This window comes from Nymphalis io, chromosome 26 (assembly GCF_905147045.1).
Source record: "Nymphalis io chromosome 26, ilAglIoxx1.1, whole genome shotgun sequence".
Lineage (NCBI taxonomy): Eukaryota > Metazoa > Arthropoda > Insecta > Lepidoptera > Nymphalidae > Nymphalis > Nymphalis io.
This window is the reverse complement of record NC_065913.1, coordinates 1,714,299-1,738,901: the sequence shown is the minus strand read 5'-3', so window position 1 is coordinate 1,738,901 and position 24,603 is coordinate 1,714,299. Positions and strand designations below refer to the sequence as shown.

The 24,603-nt window shown below is 34.2% G+C and overlaps 1 protein-coding gene across 3 annotated transcripts in view; it reads right to left on the bottom strand.

The window, feature by feature from the left end:
• Positions 1-24,603, bottom strand: part of LOC126778423 (nephrin) — a 236,331-nt gene that overhangs the window by 12,540 nt on the left and 199,188 nt on the right. For all 3 annotated transcript variants that reach the window (XM_050501931.1, XM_050501929.1, XM_050501930.1), the window contains exons 12-19: positions 11,640-11,776; positions 10,762-10,915; positions 7,086-7,223; positions 5,548-5,712; positions 3,741-3,899; positions 2,865-2,996; positions 2,071-2,151; positions 1,332-1,614 (exon numbers count right to left, since the gene is read on the bottom strand). In XM_050501931.1, coding sequence (XP_050357888.1) covers positions 1,332-1,614; positions 2,071-2,151; positions 2,865-2,996; positions 3,741-3,899; positions 5,548-5,712; positions 7,086-7,223; positions 10,762-10,915; positions 11,640-11,776 — 1,249 coding nt within the window. The remainder of the gene's footprint in view (positions 1-1,331; positions 1,615-2,070; positions 2,152-2,864; positions 2,997-3,740; positions 3,900-5,547; positions 5,713-7,085; positions 7,224-10,761; positions 10,916-11,639; positions 11,777-24,603) is intronic.

Here is a 24,603-nt window from a genome sequence, read left to right as displayed (position 1 = left end):
CTGAGATTAAATACATAGTCAACTAATATCTAAGGGATTATATTATCAAGTTATTATTGATTAAAATTATTAATATATAACTTCGAAATTATATGTATCGTGCAATATTTAAAACAGAATACGTATATACGAGTATACATACGTCTGCTTAAAATAGGGACTTTTATTTTTCGTTCGATATATAAACAGGCCAATACTTTTTTATACTGAAACAGCCTAAGGAACGAAATAATATGTCATTGAAAATAAAAACTCAATTTTCAAATTTTATTTATAAATATTAACGTTCAAGAATCGTTCTCATGTTATAAGGATAGAATAACACAAATTGTAATATTCAAATCAAAACCGTACCACATACGACTTTAGCAAATAGATCCGTTTATCGTTTTATTTATAGCTTGGATTAGCGCTAATTAACAGCGTTTCAACTAAAATTACATCTACTAAAACCTTATAACGCGATACATTCAGAATGATATGATTTAATTGCGAATTAAAATCGTATTTGTAATTAAAAGCTATGTTAATTGTTCGTTAATTCCGTATATATTAAGCCTGTATCCGTTTGACATATTTTTGAAGCGATATATATGTGCTTGCTACACTTAAACACAGAGCTTTGATTATTCAAAGGTAGCAATACTATGTTTACATGTAGGTTTACACATGAGCAAGCCTTCATTTATTTTGAAATTCTGTCACACCCACCAAACAGGAGTGGAGCAATGTATTGGCTAATGCTCCAAGCGTTCATATTATCTTTACGAGGATATCATTGCCCAGTATCGGGCCATTAATGGTTTGTTTAATTTTTTATACTACATAATTATTTATTTACATAATTTAAAATATATCAATTATACGAGTATATGTACTTCATATATAAAATTAATTAGGATAAAAATATTAATAATGAAGCATTGATTAAAAAAAATCCTATTAATTCACAAAAATAATCAGTATATTTCTTGCATTTGTAACTCTCTCGTCCGAATATATATTTTTTTTATTTTAAAAAGAGAACGCGCAATATTATTTTCAATACGTTAAAGCTTCCGTCTTCGCAGTCAATACGTCCTTCCTGCGGCATGTGATTCGTTTCTACAATAAAATCCCGACGCATTTACAATAGCCAATTAAAAAAGGGCTTATGTGTTATTAACAGACACGGCATGTATTATTTTATACATGATAATATCAATAACACAAACATTGGTTTTTTGCGTTGAATATATTTTTATTATAAGCAATTTATTTTACTAGGTTCCTTTCGCTAGAATGCTTTTATAAATAAATCGATATAAAAATATATCCTACATAATACTTACTTGCAAGTTAATCGTCCAACATGACCAGTATTGGACGCAGATTTGGCCAAGTTTGGCGATATATCCATTTCTGGTTTAAATTTGACAACTAGCATCACTTCCTGAGTGGTATCACCACCTATACCATTATTGACGATACACTGGAAATTACCAACGTCTTCTCTCGTTGCTCCTTCGATGGTAAGGTAGCTGGTTTGATTACGGGGCTCAAATGTTACGGATCTTGGTGGTATGTCGTAGCCTTTACGTTGCCACTTTATATGATCAGATGTTAGGGGATTTCCTGTTGATCAAACATTTGTTTTAAATTTTTGGAACCAAGTTTTTTATCTTACGAACGGACAGATGAGCTCGTGATGGTAAGTGATCGCCACCACCCATAGACATTGTCTCTGTAAGAAATATTAACCATTCCTTAAATTACCAATGCGCCACCAACATTGGGAGTTAAAATGTTATGAACTAAATATTACACTGGCTCACTCACCCTACCAAACGGAACACAAAAATAAGCACAATAATAAAGCAGCGGCGTTTGGTGGTAGAAATAAGTGATGCATGGGTGGTACCTACCTACGAGCGTGCTTAAAGTCCTACTACCAAGTACCTCCACTTTGGTATTTTATAGTTAAACTTAATCTAAAACCCAGCAAAAAATTGTTAAAATGTCACCGTATTAAATTTTATACTAAATTCGTGTCACGTTCCTTATTAAAATCAAAATAAGATATCAACTTACCCGCGGCCGTGCACGCAAGTACCGCGTTCTCGTTTGGATTAGATAACCCATTTTGTGTCGCTGATTTGATTTCGGCTGGGACTGAAATAGAAAAAGAATATTAATTATGTGCAATAAAATAATACGCATCCAACATGTGAATGCAATGATTATACTTCAAACAAAATACAGTAAGATCCTTGCTTTGAATTCGCTTGAAACATCTCATGATTTGAACATTTAATTTTCTGAATATGATTCAAGATTGCACTTCGATAATTTTATACCAACACTAGCAACCCGTCCTGGCATGTGTACATATAACGTTGAAATAGTAATATTGATTTACAAGGCGCACGATAGTAAAGCTCTAAGTCGGCATGATTTTTTCCGTCATCTTCCTCATTTCTCGTGGAACCTTACTGAATTATATGCTTGAAATTTCTCCATAAATCACTTCGTCCATTGGAGGAAGCCGTATAGAAATCCGTTTGGTAATTTTTGAGTTAATCGCGTACATACATAACGATTGATTTTGACAACTGTATTTTACATAGTCCATATGAAAACTTTTACGAATGTTATGTTATGTAATACATAGAAAATCGAGAAGTTACATAATGCATAAACCATAATTCTATTAATTTATAAAATAAAATTATAATATATATTATTATATAAAATTTTCCATAAATCTTTATAAATTTTTTAACATGGTTATAAGGTTGCCAATGAAGAGAAAATATTATCAAGGATCCTAAACATTACGAGTCAGCACAAAAATGTTACAAAGTAACTTTTTTAAGGCAACTTACAATGTACGTTAACTGTTATGTTGACGGTAGCTGCGCCCTGGGAGTTGACAGCTTCGCACGTGTATATACCGGCGTCGTGACGTGTAAGTCGAGTCATATTCAACATACTACCCTCGGAAATGATTCTGTCGTCTGAAACAAAATTTTGCATTACATATATATATACTTTTTTTATTTAACTTTTTGTATTTTCATGTGACATCAAATTTGTGTTTATAATTCATCTCGTGGCTTCATCTTCGACATTTGTATCCATCATACCTCATTGGACAGCGTGTGGAGTATTCCACACTTTCTCCTAGAAAGACTTAGCCAAGCAGTATCTTAATATACTTTTGTTTAACATTATTATCAATGTGTTATGTATTTACTGTTATCTTGTCTTATATACATATATGCAATGGTGCAAATAATTTTGCCTAGCAGTAGAGCATTAATGGCTTACGTACTAAATAAAGGTTCGAATAAAATTTCTCTAAATTCGAATAAATGGCATTTTCGTACTTTAAATTAAAAAAAATCCTTTACGCTTAAGTAGTAAGACAATCATTTCTAAATGTTATAAAAAAAAATTACAAGATAATGAGGTTGTCAGGTATGTATTTAATGAGGTCTAAGCTCATTAAATACGAGGATCAAAAATTTCAGTTCAATTTCAAAGCGCCCTAAATTAATTATAAATTTGAAATGTTACGTTATGTTCGTGTATTAAAGACGGTCTTAATTCGTTTTCATTATTGTTTTTGTAAAGTTAATTAAATTGTTTTTTTTTATATGATAATGGCTTTGTATAATCTAAAGGATTATATCTATATTGAAATAGTTGACAAGTTTCGTTTGTTTCTCCGAAATGCTACCAATTATATTTATACTTACTTGAAGTGCTGTACGAAGATGGTGTAATGGGCAGGCCGTCTTTAGTCCAGGTATACGCGATGCTCGGTGGATTACCATCAGCTCGGAGCATGATGACCAATGGTTCGTTTTCTACTCCCACTGTCGTGTATGGGGTCGTTTCGTCGAAGATTGGCGCATCTAGATTGAAATTTGATGAGATTAGGATCATGATACTTCGATTAATTTCAAAATATGATTAACCCTTACAACAACCCTTGCAAAAAAATAGCCATTTATATTTTTTATGTAACTTTTACGACAAAATATATTTTATTATCTTTTTTTTATAGTCACTAAAATATATAACAGTTTAATATGTACCGTATAGTTTTCTACTACATGCTCAAGTCGATGTTTTGGGCTTGTGTTGAAATATACACATATATACATAACCCAAAACATATCAATATCTAGTAAAGACCGTTGCGGCTTTTTCTTTAATTGATGTTTTAATTGTAAATTATAACTATTTGAGAGCAAATTTATTTTTTAATACCTAGATATCCTATGCTATTATATATTATTTAGCTTGCTGATATCTTTAACATCCATTTGAATATTGATAAGCATAAAATATAGTACTGTATAAATAATATTGCATTTATATACTCAATTTATTTAATATTATAAATTCAAGTATAACTTTCCAATATTTATTTTGTAAAAATATAAATTCCCAATTAGAAAAATAATTAAGAAGTAATTGCCTTAAATGAAAAGTCTAACGTAATGTCAATTAAAATTTCCGTTGAAAATATAAAATTTAATCAAAAGAAAAATTCGCATTGATAAAAACTTCCAGCTTCATTTCACCCGAAGCACAAAATAGCATGAAAAATGAGCCCACAAGCGAACAAGGCAAGCTACAATGGCTTGCAAACTATAAAAGCAGATTAGCTCACAAAGAACTTTTAATATGACATCATGAAGGCTGCTTTATAATGCTTAACTAGCTGTCATACGCGGCATCTTGTTTATTTAGAGACAATATTTTTACACTAAGGAGGTAAGTTCACCGACAGCATACATTACTTTATCCCTGTGATCTTTACTCAATATGTTTAAGTGCGTATGTTACAACGATAGATGGCGCCATTTCTATATTTCACATTCCTGAATCGCACTGGCTAGATTTTTGTTACTTTGTATTTATTATAGTCTAGTACAATGTTTGTAAAGTTGGTCAAAGTTGATCTCATGACTATGTATATAATAGGAATAATTTAGTAATCTTCAATTTTCATGACATGACAATTAAAGTGTGCTTGAACTTGATATTTTTACAAAGCATGTTTTTGATTTGTTTCGTTGTCCAGACGGTCAGAGGAAGACCCTATTTTTATATGATTAGTACCAATTATTATTGAAGATTTATCTATATATTTTTCTTAAAGCCTTGAACCCAGGTGTTTATGATCATTATTTACTGATACCATTTATAAACAATCCACTGAATCCACTCTCCATCAATGAACATAATGCAATCACAATAATTTACACCGTGAACATAAAATCCGACTTAATATGATTGGAGTTTTAAATTTTATCCCTCGCATATAAAAGAAAATACTCCAAAACAGCCTTCACCTTTCACCTTTTACGAAAATGTTTCTTACATCCTCAAATCTATAAAAAAGCTACATAAACTGTAATAATAATGTTAGCTTTAAAAACATAAATATTTATAAAGATATTATGTAACAAGATTATCTCAGAAGAAATGAGTTGAAGCTTTTAAAAAGGCAGCTCAAGATAAAAGCTATAAAAAGTATATTCATTGGCTTACAAAGAACTTTCAGTGTTAATGCATCGTGTACACTCCGCTGCAGCGCTTCATTCATCGCTTGACAAGTATACACAGCGCTGTTTAGGTCCTTCGTGATGTTCAATTTCAGTTCTATAGTGGACACCGTGCCACCGTGTAGGCCATTTTTCAGCTGCATTGGGAGACCTGTAGAAGAATTTTAATATTAGTAATAGTTTATTGTGGATATAGATGTACCACAGTCTTTGGTGAACGTGTAATTTTTTCTATTTATTGTTCAATTTCCATGGTTCCGTTATTTTTATTCTAAATGTAACTTAGAGTTTTACTTCATTGCTTATCCTTCTTCTCTATCCAGACACAAACGATAACCATGAACGAAATGTGACTCACGATAACAAGAAATTGTTAAGTACGAACATGCATTTGCATCTCTGTAATCCAGCCATTGCTTGGAACATATATTTTATATTTAGATAAAATATATTTTTATAAATTTTTCTTTAGAAGTGTAGAGCGTATCGGCTAACTGATGACGTGATTAACGTCGCCTATAAATACTGGAACTGCAAGAAATATAAATGACGTCGTACGTCGCACTGTCAAACATTGGATCCAAGATAGATGATGTTTTTTTTATATAATAGGTAGGCATCACGTGAGTATGCGCTAGCGATCCCGTGGCGTCCCCCGAAAAGACGGTGTGGGAACCGCTGGTTTTTTAGTGCGTATTCCGGCGCCTTTAGCATCGGCGAGCCCCACATACCCCCCACTTGACGTGGGGTGAAATGCGTTTTTGCAGCAAAAACAAAAAAAATAGGCGGACGAGCATATGGGCCACATGATGATGGTAAGTGGTTACCAACGCCCATAGACATTGGCATTGTAAGAAATGTTAACCATCGTTTACATCGCCAATGCGCCACCAACCTTGGGAACTAAGATGTTATGTCCCTTGTACCTGTAATTACAATGGCTCACTCACCCTTCAAATCGGAACACAACAATACCAAGTACTGCTGTTTTGCGGTAGAATATCTGATGAGTGGGTGGTACCTACCCAGACGAGCTTGCACAAAGCCCTACCACCAGTTTAGTGCTATAATATAACACTGGATTACTTAAGCATATACACAGACAAGTCTATTGTGATACGTTAAAATAATTTATGTATTTATTTGACTTTAATGCGAACTGCACACAAATCACAATACAGAGAACAAGCGATGTTTTAAAATTTCTTTGTTATTGTTTTGTAAGCTTTTGGCTTGTTTCCATATATATATTCTACCACCAAACAATATTTCTTTGTTTAACTATTACAATGGATAACTTTAGTATCTTTATATCTAGTAGTATATACATATATATTGTATAGTGGCTAACTTATAATAATAATAATAATGGCTTTATTATTCAGGCATCGAGGCCCAGAATATTTTTATATTAATTACACATTTGATGTATGAAGCAACTAAACCAGAGCAAGTCTTAATATGTCTGGCATTGCTGGGACCCATTGGGGAAGGTAACAAAAAAGTTTGACTTGAAAATAATACCTTGTACGGGAATACCATCACGCCACCACGATAACGTAGCTGGTGGGTTACTGGAGGCTGCGTCGCAGAATAATGTAGCTTCGATTCCTGGTTTGAGTTCTTGCGGATCGGCTCTCACTTTCACAGCTTCCGGTGCAACTAATTGAAAAAATAAAAAAAATAATACTTCTGAATTCTAGTGCAACGTATATATGTAACGTTTAAGTTAAATTGGTTTTACATGTGTAACGTCTACTAAGTTATACAAGCTCTTACTAAAGTGCTAATTCAGCAGCTTACTAGCTAATGGTCAGTATGCATTGCTATGTATTTATGTATAAGGTAATCCGACAGCTTGTATATAATATTATTACATTAAAATATTATTTTACTCGTAAATAAATGAACAAATTGTCCAAATTTATATTACATTAAAAACGAAAAGCTAGCTTAAAGTAAAATTAGGTAATGTAATGTACGCGTGTATACGTCTTTTAATTATCATTATTTTCGTAAGAAACTGTCCTATATATATTGCACCACTTATTGTATGATCATTCTTCTATACCTGATTTCCATGAATCTTCAGAAACCTTCAAACGGTGACAATAACGACGGTCCATATCTCTATCTCAATCGAATGAACAGTAATTTACAGGTTTAATAACAGGCTGTGGTTCGATTCCCACCCAGGACAGACATTTGTGTGCATGAACATGTCTGTTTGTCCTGAGTCTAGGTGTAATTATCTATATAAGTATGTATTTACAAAAAAAGTATATGTAGTATATCAGTTGTCTGGAAACTGGTTTCCATTATTATTATTATTATAGTAATTGCATAGAATACAAACAAAAAACCTGGTATCTTATTTTGTTTATACGCTTCTATTATACTCTTTTAATATTCGTTATATATTATCTCTAGTTAAGAAATTTATGTACACTCTGGAACTCTGTCAGTAAATCAGTCTCTCTGTTACACTTTCCGAACCAAATTTGATGAAATTTGAACCACGAGAAAGTACATAGGCTACTCATTTTATATCTAACACCTGCGAAATCAAGCGATTTAAGCCGCGGGCGATAATAAACAACCATCAGTCAAAATATACTTTATGACTTTAAATTTGAATCATCGTTTTAGAAGAATAATTATAAGTTACCACCTGTTCAAAACATAGATGGGAAATAATTGAAAAACTTGTAATAAAATAAATGAAATAAATGAAACAATCAAACTAATATTTAACATTTTGACAGACATACTTTTGTTACAATCTAAATTCCAGAAGTTTCGAATTACGAACGTTAGATAAACCCCGAGCCAGTCTAACTCCTTCTCGATTTAGGAATAGTTTGAGTTCTATTTGAGTTTAGAGTTTAACGTTTACATAACAAGTCGACGTTTAACTGCTTGTAAGTTTCGTAACAGCTTTAAGATTCTTTACGTGAATCTGTATTGTTGCATTAATTTACTGATACTAGTAAATGTTTTTTTTTTTAATTGATTTTTTTTTAATAGATTTTTTTGTTTTCAAGGCCTTTGCTAATAATCCTATTTTTCGACGAAATAAGTTAAGCTTTTTTTAGGAATGATGATGAAGATATGATAAGAATAAAATTTTTAAAGGCTAAAACTCGTGGACCTTTGAGCTAAGAAACACGCAACAAAGTTGATATCGTTTGGATTTTCGATATTTTACGTGATTAAAACGTAAATCAAGCTCGCGAAATAAATTTAAATACCATAGCTATTAATAAACTGATTTTATAAAAAAATTTTAAACGAACAATTAATTTATCAAAGAAAAATATGAAAAAATATTTTTTTCTTTTCCCAATATAATGTTTTAACAAAAGCGCTTTGTTTACTCAGTCTATTATATTTTTAATAGCTTCTAACTATTTAAAACTTAAGTAAGTTGAAAGTAATAAATTATAAAAGCTACAAGTTTATGTTACGATTTCGTTCTCTGGAAATAATATCAATTATTGTATATCTCCATGTAATATAATATGGTGTAGTGTATTACTAAGTACCGAGATGGTTGAGCGGTGAGAACATGAATCCACGTCGAATATTGTGGGTTCAATCACTGAGTTTTCATATGCTTGATTTGTTTTGTTAAGTGTCCACTCGCGAATTTAATCGCGTAAACCCTATGTTATTTTCTGTTCCCCTGAGAAAGTGTTTGCTAAATTTCTCGACGATCGGTTGAGTAATTAACATGAGGAAGCGTAATAAGCAAACAAACTCAAGTTTGCATTTATAATTTAAGTATTCGCGCTCGGCATTGCATAAAATATCATGAAGAAACCAACAAACATTCTAGCAGTGTGATGGAATATGCTTCAAATTTTCTTCAAGAATAGAAGGAAAAGGTCAGCACAGAAAGATAAAAATATTTTTACTTTCTTATTTGTCATCTGAACAGTGGGCGGCTTACAAGTTTATATAATACTATAATTATTTCACTTTTAGATTAAATTTTTCTAAAAATATGTTCACATCTTTCATAAAGAAATAATTATTATTTATAAGTTATTAAACAGAACGGTCAAGAATCTAAATAGAATTCTATTTTTAAAATGTTATCCTTAGGTTTCGTTTACTTGGCCGATATCTGGTAGATAAGTATTACCGGTTATGTAAGTAGCATGCTACTAAAGTCTTAATGCTAGACCAAAGTCCGTTTAAAAAGTAGGAGTGCGGCTCGATTTGAAGTATAATTCATCACGTCGTTACACGGCAGATTGGACGTACATGAATCAGAATTTCATACGTCACATACAGTTTCCCTCGCGATGTTTTTGTCCGTCGCTGAGCATGAATTGTATTCAAGAATTTAGTACTGGAAAAATTCACTCGTGCTTGCCAAGCTTTGAATCCACGATCTTTGTGTGATCCATCACTTTTATTGATTGAACAAACTAAGGCTATGGTGGTGACCACTTATGAGGCTGTCTACCTATTTTATTGAAAAAGAGAAATTGCGAAAAACTTTAGAATAAAAATTAACAGCTTTACCAACAAATATTGGGGGTGATTAGTCAGAAAATGCGGTCTTCATCTTTCGAATGTCATCTCAACGATGATATAAAAATAGAAAAAGTTGCTTAACGATTTAGTTAAATCAGTGTTTCACTAAACCGTTAAAAAACGTTTAAACGTCGTAAATGATTTCGTTTATAATGTATAAAATAAAAAGGCAAATATATTTATATAAGACAAATCTTTTAAATTAACTTTTCAGCGCCTGTACAAATATGAAGAGCAATTTATCATTTGAAAATAATTGCTTCTATGTGTAAATAGTATTTTTGTCTATCGTCATTACATTTTAATAAGCTGCTTCGTGGTTAGACTTGCGTAAAACGTCACCCTGTGTGACACTAATCGTAATCGTGATATTATATGGTCTATTTATAACCTTTTTAGGAATGGTTTATCTAATGACATATTTAAATTAGACTTAAAAGTCCAGAAATTAGCGTGTCTAAAAAACTGATAATAAATTAGTAAATATAATTACGTTTCCGATATCCAAAACAACTATTTTAAAACGTCTATACATATTATTTTGATAAAAATGAACAACTGAACTAAAAAGAAACTAAATTTTGTAGTTTCACAAAGAAAACTTTGTTACTTCAATAGAAATCACAGAACATTTCGTATAAGAAAGATAACTTACAGTGTACATTAAGAGTGACAGTTTCAAACAACGGGATCTCAGTAGCAGTATTTGTCGCTTCGCACCTGTACTGGGCTTGGTTGTCAGTCACATTGGTTAGGATCGATATCTCAGCTGACACGGATTTATCTGTGGTTTTTGTTGTTGAATGTATCTGCAAAATGATGGTTGGTTATAGCGCTTATATATTAGACTTTAGTATATAAATGTTGCTGGTTAATGAGGAATATTATTATGTTATAAGTTTATACGATATTTTAAATAATTGCATTTGAATTTATAAAATGACCCTATCTAACATTTCTATACTAATATCATAACAGACATCGATATTTAAAGTATGTATATAAAATATATAATTTTAAAATTATCGCTTCGATCAACAACATCATTACTAAATATAGGTTTTATATTTTATTTATTTATGTACTTTAAAAATAACAAAATATAATCATTTATGGGTATAAAGCTAATCCAAAGTCTTAAGGTATTTACGGATTTATTTAATTAAGTAAAATTAAATCTATATTTAATTATCATAGTGTTAAACCGTCAATGTCGAATGAAATAGACATATTTAGACGGATATTAAGACTATCGAATATAAAATCTTTTTATAAAAATATTTAATTAAAAATATTTTAACAGGCTTTCAGAAAGACTACAGATTTAGAACCTTCTCGATTTATTGTAGGTGTGTACATAATTATAATTACATACTTTAACTAATGAAAGCTCAATAAAACTTCAAAGTGATCTTTTATCAATTTTTTTAGTTTTGGATATTATTTAGATTTAATTTAAAATATACGCGATATCCAGGTAATTTTTTGAAGTCGTTCTGTGGACGGAATTATTTTTAACTTGATTCGACATACCTTTTTATCATTCTTAAACCAAGTCAGTGTGGCCAGAGGGTTCCCGCCAGATGAGATGCAAGATAGCTTCTGCACTGTGCCAGCTGATAGTGTCGTTCCGGGAATGTAACCTGTTATCATTGGAGCTGATGGCGGATCTGTAAAAAAAATCACTAATGAGTTAGGTGTCGAAATTTTAAGCTAAGGGTAAGGTAATTGGGTATATGACAGATTAATTGATAATTCCTACTTTAAAAATGAGAGTAAAATAATTGAAGTTTGCCCGTTTGGGTATCATCGCTCATAACACATTTTACCCTCAATTAGCAATATTTAGTATTGCTGTGCTACTGTTCATAGGATTAGTGAAGGGACATAATGTGCTAGTTCTCATAATTCGTAGCGTATTGACGATGTAATGAATTATTAATATATTTAGTTTTTTTACAATGTAAAAGCGTTCGAAGGTAGCAGACCATTCAACCTAATCAAATTAAAATATACTTTATTCAAATAGGCTCTTGTGAGTACTTTCGAATGTTCGTATTATAAATATAATTAACGATACCACCGGTTCGGAATGTAGTTTCAACCGAGAAGAATCGGCAAGAAACTCTGTAGTTACTCTTTTCGATAGTTAATAAACTTACACAGGTAATTAAGTACAATTGAATTATTATTTTTTTTTCAGCCTTTTGCCGTCCGCATCCATCCCGAACCTGCCACCTTTTTTAAATCGTCGGCCCATCTTGTCACAGTGCGTCCTACACAACGTTTGCCTAAGCGTGGTCTCCACTCCAACACGTGTCGGCTCCATCGGCCATCAATGCGCCTGGAGACATGACCAGCCCACTTCCACTTCAGCGAGCTAATTCTAAGCGCGATGTCGGTGACTTTATTATGTTCATTCGCCAGAGAACTAAATTATTATATCCTGCATGGAAATTAACGAATACTAACTCTTTTTCATCATCTGTATAATCAGGTCGCCCATGATACCTTCGTATATGTTTTATATAAGTAACTATACATATATTTGTAATTGTGTGTATGCATATTATATACTTACTTACCTAATACATACTTGGCATTAATAAATAACATCTAGAACAATATGGAAGTGTCGGTGGTCGTATTATTACTATAATAAGATAATTATAAATACAGTGTATGATAAACGCACACAAGCAAAAAATAAATAAAACTAAACATTAACAATGAAATATTATATTCAAAAAAATATAACAAACTACATTTTTATTCGTATAAAGAATTGTGAATACGGAATAATACTACGTGAGTAAAACGAGCCAATCTTTTGTACTCACAATAACTGAAACACGTAAAACGCGAAATACAATTTAATCTGAAATATAACTTTTATAACTTACGACTACGACACGACATATTTATATACCAAATAATCATGAACAATAAAGAGTTTTATAGTCGTTTTTCATCCGGGATAATATTAGGAGAAGAATTTTTAATGTCAAAGTCAGACAAGCGAAGGACCCAAGGATATACCCTTAAGTATAGTTTACGTAATATTAATATTATAAGGAATTGACCTTGCATTGTCAATGCATTGTTAAATATGAAATTAGGATAACGGTGGTGACCATTTAACAACAGGCTTACTTGCCAGTCAACTAACCTAATTATTTAGTCTATATACTGAAACAAGAAAATAAAAAAAAAATATCGGTAGAATTTTTAGTTACAATTACAGAACAGTTTTTTCCATTGAGCTAACTCGGCACATGATTATAGGCTGTGTGTATTTTTATAGACTGTTTTACAAGCTTAATTTAATACGATTGGTACTTTATAATAATTTCAGTTTGAATTGAATATCTAGTTGTCTTTGCCTTAAATTAAAGTTTCTTTTTAAACGACAAAATCGAAATACACTTTCGAATTTCGAAAATATGAAAAAACCCGTATACATTTCAACGACGTGATATAAAGAAAATGTTTCTATTTATATGATGTGTGTTTTTGAGTTTTTACCTTGAAATAGAAAGTATTTATGAAGATATTTTTTTACAGTTATTTTTAAGTAAAATAACAGCATATTACTATTGTAATGAAATTAAAGCTTTCAAGTGTCTTGTTCTGAATGAATTTTGTTTTTGCGTATCTTGTGTTTTTTTTGGTCAATTAATTTAGTAATGTAATTGTGTACAGTATATTTAATACATGGTTTTATTCTTAAATTAAAGAAACAAAAAATATAATCACGAATTATTATCTGTGCAAACGAAAACGTAATTATCTTTTTAACAAGACCAGTTTAGGATTTACGAAAACAATTATAGTAATATATTTGTTCCTAATTTATTTATATTAAAACAGGTATTAAAATTGTTGATATATATAATATAAATAGTACGATTATTTAATAATGATGTGATCATGACCGATTTCGGCCAGGACGGCGATTCTCAAAGGACTAGCCAAATGCGCAGGGCATATTGTAATGCACAAGTGTGTGCTTAAACACAGGTGCAATCTCTACTTTACTCTGATAATTGCAAACGACAAATACCACGCAGCTGGATGTCAGTATGAATGAAATAGCGTGCTTTCTGAGGCTGAGTATAAACACTGAACTTCCAGACTTCTGGCAGATACTGAGAATTGGATATGAGTAGTAGTTAATCTATAACCGCTTATTAGAAATATATATATATAATTGTTAGGAATCTTGAATGTGTCGGATGAAAAGGTTAAAACACAATTGATTTTGATTTGATCTACGAATCAATTCGCTAGTTCTTACAATGCGTGGACGCATGGAGCTCATACATTTCTGACAAATACGTGCAATCTCATTTTTGTGCTTCGACCCAAAATCCGTCGTGGCTTAAAAGTAGAGGCTTCAAACCGAGATGTTACTTTACTTTTTTATTATTTGTTATTGCTTATGAATATTTCGTAATTAAGCCTTTCCTTAATAATAAGGGTCTGGGGACTTGTGTTTTTGGACTTAATATTTATGATATCAAATTATCAAAAGCCTTTGATACACTATTATATATTAATATATGCATATACCCTTTTAATATAAAGATTAACAAACTAATCCGATTAGCGGGATAACTGTAACGAGATAATTAGTGTAAGTGAATAAACAAACGTTCGTTGTATTCAATTATGTTGAGATAAAGAGGATTACAAGTGAACGACATATTATAATTATTTAGACAATAATTTAGCGCCTTATAAAATATAATAGCAATTTAATTTATTTACACAAATACTATTTTTTAATTTATTTCATTCAAATGGAAAAAATATCGCCTTATAAATTTATGTGAAATATTTATCAGAGTAATCCATCCATTTTATAAAAACTATGAATATATTTAATAAAAATAAAATATTTAAGCTATTTGTTTACCATTATTTATTCAAATGAAGTGTTATTTGTTTAGCTGTATAACTACAATTTTAAGGCTTTAAAATATATTTATGTTACTGCAAAGATTTTTAATACTTTTTACTTACCAACTCCACGTACGCTATATTTAAACGCTACAGCTATGTGATATTTATATCAATATTTATATAAGAAATATCGCCGATGTGCCGAGATGGACCTGTGGTAAGAACGCGTGAATATTAACAATGAACATGGGTGCAAGCCTGGGCAGGCACCACTGAATTTTTATGTACTTAATTTGTGTTTATAATTCATCTTGTGCTCGACAGTGAAGGAAAACATCGTCAGGAAACCTGCATGTGTCTAATTTCACGGAATTTCTGCCACATAAACTTGAAGAATTTTACTTCCCTATAACACCTTATATTTCTGTATGAATATATATACGCAATGAAATCATATTAGCGCAAAAAAATCAGATTAGTGAGAGTCTTGTCTGTCGCTAGTTTGTGGGAGGCCTTAGGCTGAATTGTTTCCATTATTATAATTACAATAGAAGCAGACTCAACATTCAAATTATGTTTGCTTAAAGCCTTATTTAATCTAATACGGCTCGGAGTGTTTGTTTGCTGTTTCCCTTAGATATTATTTATTCAAGAATTAAATTAAAGTTTTAATGATAAGCATTTTAAGAGTAATAAGTTTTACTTATAGGAGAGTCATCCTTTCCGTTCAATATCAAACATACTTGGTGGTACCCACTCATCAGATATAATTGCAAAACAGCAATATTTAGTATTGTTGCGTTTCGGTTTGAATGATCCATTGTGACTACAGGTATAAGGGACGTAACATTTTCGTTTCCAAGATGGCGAATTGACGATGTAAGAAATGGTTAATATTTCTTACATCGCCAATGTCTATGACGTAATCAGGTGGCCCATTTGCCTGTCCGCCTACCTATGACATAAAAATATACGTAATATTTACTTTGCCTAACATGTTAGTGTGTCTTATAACATAATGTGCTCAATACTTGTTTGTATTTTTTGTGGCAGTTCTTAATATAGGGTTCGAACTTTGTATTTAGATAAAGTTCTACTTTTAAAAATGCATCTCTCTCTATTTTTTTATTATTATAATTAGATACGCGCAAGCACTAGTAATTTAATTATATAAAAGTCAGCTTAAAAATAGCAGATACAATAATATTTAGGAGTGTCAAATTAAAAATAAAGGGAGCGGAGTTGTAAATTGATTAATAATAATAATATCCTGGGACATTTTTCACACACGGCCATCGATCAGATGGCCGTGTGTGAAATTAACGCAACTAAAATAAAACATTTTGATATAAATGTCGCTTAAATATAATATATAATTAAAAAATATATCAGACAGATTTTTGCGACAGTTTAAACATAAGTAATCATCTTGTTCATAGATGTTGGCATTGGCAACATTTTACATTGCCAGTATTGCCAGCTATGACTCATCGTATAACACATATTCACTCAACCCTTAAACTGGAACAAAATTATTGTTCAAATGCACTTGTGTGGTATTTACGCACACAGACAAACTCTATATATACGTTAAGCAATGATAATGATATTCTTTATGTTTACACTTGGCTGTGTTGAATACTTCAAAGAGTTGCAACACTATGATTATTCAATAGTAAAGTCCAATGAATGACCCGTAATAATTTACTCTGTAGAGACGGAAATAAACCCTCTATTGCTATATATCAAGCACAGTCTTCTGTGACGTTATCATAAAATCCGCCATATTGGATTTATAACAACACCTTCCGTTTCGATTATTTTCTAAACTTCTCTCAATTTTGTAACAATTCATGTCATCTACTGGTGGGGCTTTGTGTAAGCTAGTCTGGGTAGGTACCTTACTCATCAGATATTCTACCGTAAAACAGTAGTTGGTATTGTTGTGTTCCGATTTGAAGGGCGAGTGAGCCAGTGTAATTACAGGCACAAGGGACATAACATCTTAGTTCCCAAGATTGGTGGCGCATTGGTTGTAAGCTATGGTTATCATTTCTTACAATGCCAATGTTTATGTGTGTTGGTGGTCACTTACCATCAGGTGGTCCATTTGCTCGTCCGCCTACCTATATATTCTATAAAAAATAATGTTATGTTCAAGGCGATTTCTATTATCGTTCTTACATACATTTTTGACCACAAATCATATATGTTATTTTAATGGCCTTTTCTATACATTTAAGTGTTATCACGTTACGGTTAAAAGGTGAAAATATTCACACGAGCGTAGCCTTGTGAAGTTACCGTAAGCTTTGTCATATTGGATTGATTTTGGCAAGTAACGAGAGCGAGGCACCAAAAAAAGAAACTTTTCTATTATTCAAATACAATTTGCATTTTTCCCTCATAAGATATATCGAAGTTGAAATGATCAAACATACATATATATATAAAGAGTCCTATTCTTATCTACCTCAGGTGTGATATATATAATTAGCTTTGTAAATATTATTATATATTTATTTGGTTCGTTATATGCATTTAACGGTTCAATAATTTTGATGTGGATCTCTGAAACAAACAATAAGATAGCATAGACCACAAACTAAAAAGCTGGCATTCCGCCCAATCAGGGTGTACAGTCGGCTACGGGTTATCGTATTTATGTCAAATATTTTAATAGTACCAAAATTATTACATTTAATGAAATGTTTTCTAATATCTTAATATGCGAAATAATTAATATTAATATATCTATTCATATATATAATTTAACTCGTTGAGGCTTCACCCAGGAGTGAAGGGAGAAGGGCGGGGTTAAGTACATTTTATGTACCTCTGAAAACTTGTATGCTTTCACGATGATTAGTTGAGTAGTTTAGGCGTGAAAGCGTGACAAACAAACTTCCGCATTTATAATATTAGTAAGGATTTCCTGTTCGACGGTGAAGGAAATCGTCGTAAGGAAAACTGCTGGTGGTAGATGACAATTCAAATGTATATCAATGAAGCAGCGTGGTGAAATAAGATTGAGAACCTCCTTAAACAGAGATAACATAGCCCAATAGTTGGGACTGTGGTACGTTTTTGTGTGCTTAAAATATATAGCTTATAATATCCTGAAAAAATAATGTACCAAGATGTTTATTTACTAATAACGGTTTCAACAATTTTAATCTCCTCAATCACGATAAGCACTTACCCTTTTCATACACATAACCTTTCTTACGCAATCCGTCCACATTTTCTTCGGCCTCCCCCCCCCCCCTATGCTATCGCCCTCCCCGTCCCCTATATCTATCACTCAACTTATAAACAACACCATAAAATTTTTGCAGGATTATATATATGTTTAAAATATTTAGGCGAGCTTGGAGACTCGTGCTGAGTTACCTCGTATTGCCAGTGGTATTACTTTCCCTCGGATAAAGTACAATGATTATTACCTACCTATTAGCTTATAGCGGTAAGGTTAAGGTAATAGATAAAGGATATAAGTATATATATGATATCTATATGATTAAATATTAACAAACACCTCTCTTGTGTTATGTGTAATGAGTTGCATATATATACATATTCGAAATGACAGTATATATCTTAAATTGTGTCCGACTGTACTGCGTTATATTTTCTAGGATCAAATTGCGACATCGTTACGTCCTCCCATTGTTTATGAACAAAGCCCCTGAAATACATGGAAAATACGATTTTCTGGTTGCCAGTAAAAATATTATGTTTTGTCCAATTATATATAATGGAATAATATTATTGGTTATCTTGGTACGTGGTTTGGAAGGGGAACTACTTTGGAAAATATATTTTGAGTTAAATAGTCGATCATTGTTGGTACGGTGGTAAGGTTGGGCTAGCGCATCTGGTACTTCCCTCTCATCATATTTGGTGGTGATTGAACCAGTGTAACTACATGCATAAGAAACATAACATATTAGCTACCAAGTTTGGTAGCGCATTGGCGATTCAGGGGATGCTTAAAATTTCTTGCAGTGCAGTCTATGTGTGTGACCTCTATCAGGTAGCCCATTTGTCAGTCGCCCTACCTTCTTTTATTAAAAAAAAAAAGATATAATTTATGAAACTCAGACAGATACACACGTCTTGAAATCCTACGATTTTCAAAGCCCTCAACTGCAATGGAGTAATTTTGTAACATTGCCGAAATGTTCTTATTAAAAGATCATCTTAGGTTATAGAGACTGCATAAAATATTATTTAAAATATTATACGTTCCTTGCAGCATCAATGCACAAGCATAAGAAGCTAAGATTGCTAATAATAACATTGGATTTACCATTTAAAATGAAAGCAATACAATAATGGCAGTTGAAAACTACTTAAACGAGCTTGAACAGAGCAGTAATATGAGTAGAATTAAGGCTAGATTCACACATTAAATTTTTTTTTCTCATAGATATATATAATTGGTAATCCACCGTCGTTTAACATTCAAGCGAGCGTTCAATGCATGAAAAAGCAACGTTCAAAAGCCAAGGTTGCCACAGTGATAGTTGAGCAATTAATTCGCCGACCACGTCTCATTAATGTAATGAGCGCTACGTGCCGGACTGGCAACCCTAAGTGTATACCCTATTCGATTTTCAAAATCATTTAAATTCTTATAATATTAGAAGTATTTAACGTCCTTTTAAACTGAGTTTCATTATTTATGGGATAGCATATTAATAATATATTATCCATTAAAGGAATGGAACAGCGTTCTGGTATTGATAGAAGAGGAGGCCTTACCTAATAGCTTTGTTCCATAGATGTAGGGTTCAGCTGCATTTAAGGGGAAAATTTTGGTGCACCTTAATGCTCTAGTGTGCATCGGCAAGTATGATAGAAATTAAAATATAATTTTGTAAATTTCTCTATATTAAGGGCACTTATATATTCCTTGTATATAACATTCCCTTTGAAGACTGTTTTAATATCGTATCCTGGTAAATGTACGGTTGAGCGGGGAAAACACCTACAAGCGTTAGGCCGGGTCCACACGCTCCAACAAATCGGGTTAAAGATTGAATCGATATCGGACAGAGATAGCAATATGTGGTTACGGAGCGATTAGAAGGAGATAGCTGCTTAATTAAAACGCATAGGAAGCTGGGCTATTCCGTGCAAATGTATATTGTTTGTATAATTTTGTTGTGGCTGAGCTTTGGAATAATTAAATGGAATCTTTGCCTGTCTTTGGATAGAAAAAAAATATATTCTTATTTTATTTTTTTAACGTCTGAATTTAATACGAAAATGATTAGGAAATTGTTTTTTGACGTGTAAACATCTTAGCACTCGGTACGCGGTAAACTGAGACTTCAAGCGTCAAATGAGTAAACGTAAGATTTCGAGCGTCAGATGACGTCAGCGTCAGATTTGTTATTTACACATCAAGTCCTTGGCTGTAACACATTTTTTTATTATATAATTAAATCATTTATATTTCTTTATTCTTAAATTATATAAAAATATCATAAAAGATCGAGGAGAGACTAAAAAAAAGTCTGTAATCTTTCGTCGAGAAAATAGCCGGAATTAAGTTTCGTAAAACACTTTGAATAGATTCAAGGTATACAAATTTAAGATGAAAAACAGGGAGATATGACTGTACACATGCTGCAAATCTATTCATCCCCGTTTGAATGCACTTTTTGCTGGCTCATTTCTGAATCTTGGACTTACGTTATAAGCTTCAGCGTTTCAGCATCTTTACTACATATTATAAAACGATTTCCGAGTACATCTGTCTGTTTTTTAAAACTGGTAGGTGAACGGGCAATTGAGTCCCTGATGGTGAGTGTACCATATTCAATACAGTTTTTCTGCTTTTTTTTATTTTTTTTTAAGTAATAATAATAATATATATATATATAGTGCAACTAATGTAAAATATGAAAGCTCGTTCTAATGCTAAGAAAATTCAATTTTAATTCGGTAGAATTATATTAATTATAATATAATTGATTGCAGTTACTTGATTATGTACATTATGATTTATTAGGCAGCTGTCGGATGAAATACAGCCAACCCATTTAGAAGTTGTGTGGTGGAACTAGCAAACTTAACCCGGTAGTAGGCATATACAGGCTGTTAATTCAACCTTATAGTTTTATATGCCGTGGAGTGCCGGCTTAGAATAGTACTCCCCCAATCTCATCCCGTGGGTGTCGTAAGAGGCGACTGAGGGACGGGGAAAAGGGGGGATGGGCAGCAGCGTCCCCCCTCCCATAAACATCTTACCCCCTACTGCGCTCGCCAACACGCCTGCCCAGCGCGGCGAGTATGGGCAAACCCCTCCCTTAATGGCAGATGCGCCCAAAAAAAGGCCCCCAGTTACCGGCAAGCCCGCTAGGCCCGACCAAGGTAGCGGTCGCGGTATCGGCAGGGCAGGGGGTGCTAAGAATCACCGGTTCACGGCAGGCTACCGTATAAAACGACTGAAAATGGCAACGTATAATGGACGCTCGATGAGGCTGGACCATCACCTCGCCGAATTAGAAGTAGAGTTAAGTCATATAAACTGGCATATACTGGGGTTATCTGAAGTCCGAAGACAGGGGGAGGACACGATAACTCTAGAGTCCGGTAACTTACTCTACTTCCGCGAAGGTGATAACCTCTCCCAGGGTGGTGTCGGTTTTCTAGTCAAAAAGGATCTCATTAGCAGCATTGTGGAAATCAGTAGTGTGTCGAACCGGGTAGCGTACCTTGTCCTAAAACTTTCCGACAGGTACTCCCTGAAGGTTGTACAGGTATATGCGCCAACTTCGACATACTCTGATGATGTGGTCGAAGCGATGTACGAGGACATCGCAAAGGCCCTCAACGACACCTCGAGGGCCCACTACAATGTTGTTATGGGAGACTTTAATGCTAAAGTGGGAGTACAAGATAGCGGTGAATCGAAAGTCGGACCTTACGGCTTGGGCTGCAGAAATCACAGGGGGCAAATGCTGGTAAACTTTCTCGAAGCGCAGGGGCTTTTTTTGATGAATTCTTTCTTTCAAAAGAAGCCTCAGAGGAGGTGGACCTGGCGAAGCCCCGATAACGTGACAAGGAACGAGATAGACTTTATCATTTCGAATAAAAGGCACATATTTAGAGATGTTTCAGTGATCAACAGGTTTAATACCGGAAGTGATCACCGCTTGGTTCGAGGCACTCTAAATATCAACTTAAAAGCCGAAAGATCGAGAATGATGAGGTCTACTCTCCGACCTACCATGCTCCAAGCTGCTCAAGGCTCCGAAAAGTTCCAAATGGAACTTCAAAATCAATTCACCGCGTTGGAAACCATAAGCAGCATTGATGAGAGAACCGACACGCTGGTCAAAATACTGCAAAACACATCCCGCAAGTGTTTTCCGCCACAGAGAAGAGACAACGCACCAAAACTCTCTGCTGAGACACTCGAGCTCATGAGAAAACGACGAGAACTACCATCGTTTTTGTCAGATAAGGCCTTAAACCGAACAATAAAAACGCTGACGCGACGCGATCTCCGACGCTCCAATACCCGTGCCATCAAGGCTGCGATTGAGCAAAATCGGGGATCGAAAGTGTTCGCTCGCAAGTTTGGGAGGCCGCGTCTGACAAAACTTAAAACTGAAAATGGTGGGGTCGTTACCTCTAGGCCTGAGATTATCGGAGAAGTAGAGAGGTTTTATGGGCAGTTGTTCTCTTCAAGATCGGATAAACCCGTGGGAATCAGTATTGATGACCAGCGCGCCCCTCTTATGCGCCATTACTCCGAGGAGCTCCCGGTCGTTGACCAAGGAGAGATTAGGGCGGCTCTAGAACAGCTTAAAAACAACAAAGCTCCGGGAGATGACGGAATCACAACAGAGTTGCTTAAGGCAGGCGGGACTCCGGTCCTGAAAGAGCTAGCAAGCCTCTTTAATTCCGTCATCCAACATGGCAAGACCCCGGAAACGTGGAGCGGGAGTGAGGTGGTACTGTTTTTCAAGAAAGGTGATAAAACCCTCTTGAAAAACTACAGACCAATCTCCCTCCTGAGTCACGTGTATAAGCTGTTCTCAAGAGTCGTCACGAACCGTCTCGCCAGACGACTTGACGAGTTCCAGCCCCCAGAGCAAGCCGGCTTTCGATCAGGCTACAGCACCGTGGACCACATCCATACTGTTCGGCAGATTGTGCAGAAGACCGAAGAGTACAATCAGCCGCTGTGTATGGCATTTGTGGACTACGAGAAAGCCTTCGACTCCATCGAAACCTGGGCAGTGCTCGACTCATTGCAGAGATGTCATATCGATTGGAGATATATCGAGGTACTGAGATGTCTGTACAACGCCGCTACAATGACTGTCCACATCCAGGACTGTAAGACGAAGGCGATCCAACTGCGCAGAGGGGTGAGACAGGGGGATGTAATATCCCCGAAACTGTTCACCAACGCGTTGGAAGACGTTTTCAAAACGCTGGATTGGACTAGGTATGGAGTCAATGTAAACGGCGAGTACATCTCACACCTTCGATTTGCCGACGATATCGTCATCATAGCAGAGTCGCTGGAACAACTCACCGAAATGCTGCGTAGCCTAGGCGAGTCTTCCCGGTGTGTCGGTCTCGGTATGAACTTGGACAAGACCAAGGTCATGTTCAATAGGCATGTCGTGCCGGGACCGATATACGTCGAGGGGAAACCTCTCGAAGTTGTTAGTGAATATACCTACCTAGGACAAATAATACAAGTCGGTAGGAACAACTTCGAGAAGGAAGCCGATCGAAGAATTCGCTTGGGATGGGCAGCATTTGGCAACCTTCGTCAAGTCCTCAAGTCGTCTATACCGCAATGTTTGAAGACGAAAGTCTTCAACCAATGCGTCTTACCTGCCATGACATACGGTGCCGAAACGTGGACACTAACTGCGGGACTAGTCCACAAATTCAAAGTCGCTCAGCGTGCTATGGAGCGAGCTATGCTCGGAGTATCTTTGAAGGATAAGATCAGAAATGAGATTATCCGGAAAAGAACCGGAGTCACCGACATAGCTTGCAAAATTAGCAGGCTGAAGTGGCAGTGGGCTGGTCACGTATGTCGTAGGACCGATGGCCGTTGGAGCAGACGAGTCCTAGAGTGGAGACCGCGAATCGGCAAGCGCAGCGTAGGGCGCCCTCCAGCCAGGTGGACCGACGACCTTAAGAAGGTGGCGGGCACCAACTGGATGCGGAAGGCGGAGGACAGGGAGCTTTGGCGCACCTTGGGAGAGGCCTATCTTCAGCAGTGGACAACGATTGGCTGTTGATTGATTGATTGATTGATAGTTTTATAATAAATAAATAGACCATTTATAGTTCATAAGTTAAATATTGACCCGCTACCGCTCATAAATTATACTACAACCTGTAAATATGATTAATGACCGTCAGATAACAAGTTTGCAAGTAAACGCTTAAACGCTGGTAGCGGCTAGATCAAAGGCTTCTGATGTCTTAATTATGTACCTACATATTTCTTTTACTAATGGAAGAAATATGAGAAAATTTAATTTATGCGTTCTATCTTATGTTTTTCTATCTGTTTAAGTTAAAGATAGATAGAATATAGATT